The 4,945-nt window shown below is 40.6% G+C and overlaps 1 protein-coding gene across 1 annotated transcript in view; it reads right to left on the reverse strand.

The window, feature by feature from the left end:
- LOC121554944 (aryl hydrocarbon receptor-like) overlaps positions 1–3,169 on the reverse strand; it is an 85,689-nt gene extending 82,520 nt beyond the window's left edge. The window contains exons 1-2 of the mRNA XM_041868650.1: positions 2,488–3,169; positions 257–444 (exon numbers count right to left, since the gene is read on the reverse strand). Coding sequence (XP_041724584.1) covers positions 257–444; positions 2,488–2,528 — 229 coding nt within the window. The 5' untranslated portion in view covers positions 2,529–3,169. The remainder of the gene's footprint in view (positions 1–256; positions 445–2,487) is intronic.
- Positions 3,170–4,945: the final 1,776 nt, after the last annotated feature.

Below are 4,945 nucleotides of genomic sequence, written 5' to 3' on the forward strand. Positions count from 1 at the left end.
TGCTCATTAAGTAGAGCATATTTTTAGGATAGGAGTTAGCTACATACTGTACTGGCTGTGTGCTATGCTAACACACCCTTGTGCTGTACAAAGTGAGGGATCAGTGGCCCCCTGTTCACAAAACAAGGACCATCTTTATGTCTACACAGGAAACACTACATTTCAGGAAGCACTCTACTGAGGACCTCAAACTACGGCCCCTATTCAATCAATAGTTCCAGAGCAATAATGGGATTCTTTGTGGACCACTTCTTACCAGTGAAGAAGTTCTTGGCCCGGAGGTAGCTGACACTAAGGCGGAGGATGGAGAGTTTGTCCAGGCTGGTGGTGACCTCCTCAGGGAAGGGGAGGAGGCTGGCCAGCCTCTCCAGCTCTCCATTCAGACGGTCCCGGTGGCGCTTGGAGGGGTTCGACTTGGCCCCTTCTGATTGGGGCGGTTTTACCCTGCAAGGAGAGAAGAAATCCTTATTTTTAACTTTAGATTTTTACAGAAAACTCAAAGGTCTTCGGTTGATTATAGTTCTCATGAATTATTTACATTATTACTATTTTTTGCAATATCAATATCATTACAAATTATAATTTTGTAGTAATACAGGTAAATTAATCATTAAAATACTTTTCAACAAGTCGAGTAAAATTGAAATTATGAAAACAGCCAAAGAATAAATGCTAAATTGAAAACATGATTTGCCTCATGTGAATGACACCATGTTTTTTTTATTGTAAATATGTTTTGAGTTATAATTTATAGAGCTCCTTCAACAATCCACTCATGAGTTAACAAATCACGTCAATAAATGCCCAAGAGCACCTAATGCACTTCTGCCATTAAGTCATAAACATTTAAACATTTTCCACTGACAACAAAGATGTTAGACCTATACATGTTAGGTCAATTTTTCCTAGTAAATTTGTAAATGATAAAATAGGCCTATTTCGTAAAAATAATACACAGGCTAAAAATGGAAATTGAATAATAATAATAATACTATAATTATTATATAATAATACTACAAAGCAATTTGTTATAAAAATGTACACAGTGAATTTTGACAGGAGAATGGTTTTACTTTACGTCCGTGTCTTCAGTGTCCTTCAGCAGGTTCAAGGTGATTGCTCTCAAATATCGGAAAGTGTTGGCCTTATGCACCTGTGCCGAACACAACCATTGGACATAGTCCCAGCCATTCGTTTCTTTCAAATAATTATGAAAACAGCCAAAAAATAAATGCTCAATTGAAAACATGATTTGCCTCATGTGAATGACACCATGTTTTTTTTAATTGTAAATATGTTTTGAGTTATAATTTATAGAGCTCCTTCAACAATCCACTCATGAGTTAACAAATCATGTCAATAAATGCCCAAGAGCACCTAATGCACTTCTGGCATTAAATCATAAACATCTACACATTTTCCACTGACAACAAAGATGTTAGACCTATACATGTTAGGTCAATTTTTCCTAGTAAATTTGTAAATTATAAAATAGGCCTATTTCAAAATAATAATACACAGGCTAAAAATTGAAATTGAATAATAATAATATTAGCAATTTCTTGTAAAAATGTACACAGTGGCCTTATGCACCTGTGCCGATCACAACCATTGGACACAGTCCCAGCCAAAGTCAACAAAAGGGCGTGTTGACCTAAAATGGCGCAGCATATATGCGGCAGAACTGTATCATCACCAAAGTGGATGTAGAAACAATATTTCAAAATAAAATGTTATAGGCTTTTTTTTATATAATGCAACGAGGTTAACAGTAAATTCTTGCTACACGTGATAACGAAATAAGAAATGCTACTATTTTTGAAGGCAAGAGCAACTTTGGAGTGCACGCAACTTTTGGCTTACTGAGAAATCGATGTCTTTTTTAAATTTATTTTTTACATACGATCACATTCGAAATCCAGAAAATGTTGCACTATTGATTTAAGGTAGCCTATATATTATTGCACAAATTAATAGTCTTATAGTCAAATAAACTGTTTTACAATGCGAGTGCCCGATCGAGGCCTTTCTGACACTGTCAACTAGTTTATCAAGAGATGGGCAACTCCAGTCCTCCGGGGCCGGGATAGTGTCACACTTTTCCCCATCCCTAGAAAACACTGCTGATTAAACGAATTGCATTCTAAACTGAAGTTCATGATTAGTTGATTTTTGGAGTCAGGTGTGTTAGCCTGGCTGGGGCAAAAGTGTGACACCAATCAGGCCCCCGAGAACTGGAGGTGCCCCACCTGAATATGTATCCTACCGTACGTCATCGACATTATCAATTTCATTCAGGTGAAATATGCTATTTAAATTTGCGCAAATATAAGATGAGAGATTGACATCTATTTCGAGCTGTCACGGGATAGCCTACTTACCACGAGCGCTAAAGGGGGCTAGCTGGTGTGGGTGCAGGGCTTTCAACATTTGGCTATTTCTGTTTGCAAAAAGGCCTTTCAATTCATATAAATAAAATGTACTTACGCTCTCTGGACTGGTTTTCTCCTTTTACGTCCAGCATACATGATATGTCTGTATTGCAAGCCGGATGAATCTCCCCAAAAATATTGGCGTAGGCTACAGTTCCCTTCGAGCTACATAGGCTACAGTCGACAAGAAGTGTTGTTAAACTAATCCATCAGATGAAGAACGTAAACACATTAGCGAGAGGCCAACGACAAAAACCACAAATAGTCGCACTGTTAGTTTAGATTTTATACTTCAACTGTGCGCAGATCCAGAGATGGGAGAATAAATATAATGTATATAAATGCATGGTGATGCATGGCATCGTTGCGTGCTCAGCATTTCCTCAAGACGCCCTCCGTTAAAATGCATAACATTTGCAATACAGTCCATCGAGATGCTAAATTAGTCTGCAAAACAATGCTTCAACCCAAGTAATTATTGTCATCGTCTAGCGGAATGGTGATCTAGATTTGCAGTGCTGGTGCGCTTTGCAAGGAGCAATCCCTTTCCATGGTAGCTTGCACCTGTCCAATCCTTTCCCAGGCTATTTTTTCATATTTTACCCTGAAAATAATGGAACAACCGTTAGGAAAATTATTGTATATATTGTATTAGTCCTAAACTTAACGTTCTCTATTACCAATTACCGCGTCAAGTTCGGCCACGCGCATCACCCTGCTAGGGTCCAGGGCACAGATTTGGGCGGGCACGAGCACTAGAGGTTCGGGGGCACAGAACATCTCCTGGAAACACAGAGGAGCGTGTCAATGTTTGCGCGTTCCCGAGCCGCCCGTTTCGTCCAATCAGAGTGGAGGTGAGAGCTGTATCTGTGGAGCATAGTGGCCTCTGCTGTATGTGGGTCAGAGGTTAGACTTTAAAATAATGACACCATGCTGTTCTAAATGCATGGTTTACCATACCCTGGTGTTGAGATGCAATACATTTAAAATGTTTTTTCGGTCGTATACTTTTGTGCTCTATAGCCTACATGTAGGCTACGGAAATTGATACAGACCTGCTGATACATGACACAATCTAAAGATAGGCCTACCTCTTTGCATATGTATATTCGTGATTCATCTGATTACGTTTCTATTTTTCGATTATACACGTGTTTGTAATAATTTGTCAGCAACTGTGTCTATAGACCTAGGCCTAATGAAAAAAGTGTTAGTGCTGAAAGGCAGTTTAAATTTAAACGAAACCTATACAGACAGGCTCAAGTGAATGCTTTCACACAATCGACAAAGGGAAATGCATACAACTACGATAATGCGTTCATGAAGTCATGTGACCGTTGAGCCCATAGGGCTTTGCAGAGGGGGTAGGATCTATATCCTGTACTAGGAGGGAGCAGGATCTATATCCTGTGCTAGGAGGGAGCAGGATCTATATCCTGTACTAGGAGGGAGCAGGATCTATATCCTGTACTAGGAGGGAGCAGGGCCTATATCCTGTACTAGGAGGGAGCAGGATCTATATCATGTGCTAGGAGGGAGCAGGATCTATATCCTGTACTAGGAGGGAGCAGGACCTATATCCTGTACTAGGAGGGAGCAGGATCTATATCCTGTACTAGGAGGGAGCAGGATCTATATCCTGTGCTAGGAGGGAGCAGGATCTATATCCTGTACTAGGAGGGAGCAGGGCCTATATCCTGTACTAGGAGGGAGCAGGACCTATATCCTGTACTAGGAGGGAGCAGGATCTATATCCTGTGCTAGGAGGGAGCAGGGCCTATATCCTGTACTAGGAGGGAGCAGGATCTATATCCTGTACTAGGAGGGAGCAGGATCTATATCCTGTGCTAGGAGGGAGCAGGGCCTATATCCTGTACTAGGAGGGAGCAGGACCTACAGTGGGGAAAAAAAGTATTTAGTCAGCCACCAATTGTGCAAGTTCTCCCACTTAAAAAGATGAGAGAGGCCTGTAATTTTCATCATAGGTACACGTCAACTATGACAGACAAATTGAGAAGAAAAAAAATCCAGAAAATCACATTGTAGGATTTTTAATGAATTTATTTGCAAATTATGGTGGAAAATAAGTATTTGGTCACCTACAAACAAGCAAGATTTCTGGCTCTCACAGACCTGTAACTTCTTCTTTAAGAGGCTCCTCTGTCCTCCACTTGTTACCTGTATTAATGGCACCTGTTTGAACTTGTTATCAGTATAAAAGACACCTGTCCACAACCTCAAACAGTCACACTCCAAACTCCACTATGGCCAAGACCAAAGAGCTGTCAAAGGACACCAGAAACAAAATTGTAGACCTGCACCAGGCTGGGACGACTGAATCTGCAATAGGTAAGCAGCTTGGTTTGAAGAAATCAACTGTGGGAGCAATTATTAGGAAATGGAAGACATACAAGACCACTGATAATCTCCCTCGATCTGGGGCTCCACGCAAGATCTCACCCCGTGGGGTCAAAATGATCACAAGAACGGTGAGCAAAAATCCCAGAACCACA

The sequence above is a fragment of the Coregonus clupeaformis genome, chromosome 40 (genome assembly GCF_020615455.1).
Source record: "Coregonus clupeaformis isolate EN_2021a chromosome 40, ASM2061545v1, whole genome shotgun sequence".
NCBI classification, from domain to species: domain Eukaryota; kingdom Metazoa; phylum Chordata; class Actinopteri; order Salmoniformes; family Salmonidae; genus Coregonus; species Coregonus clupeaformis.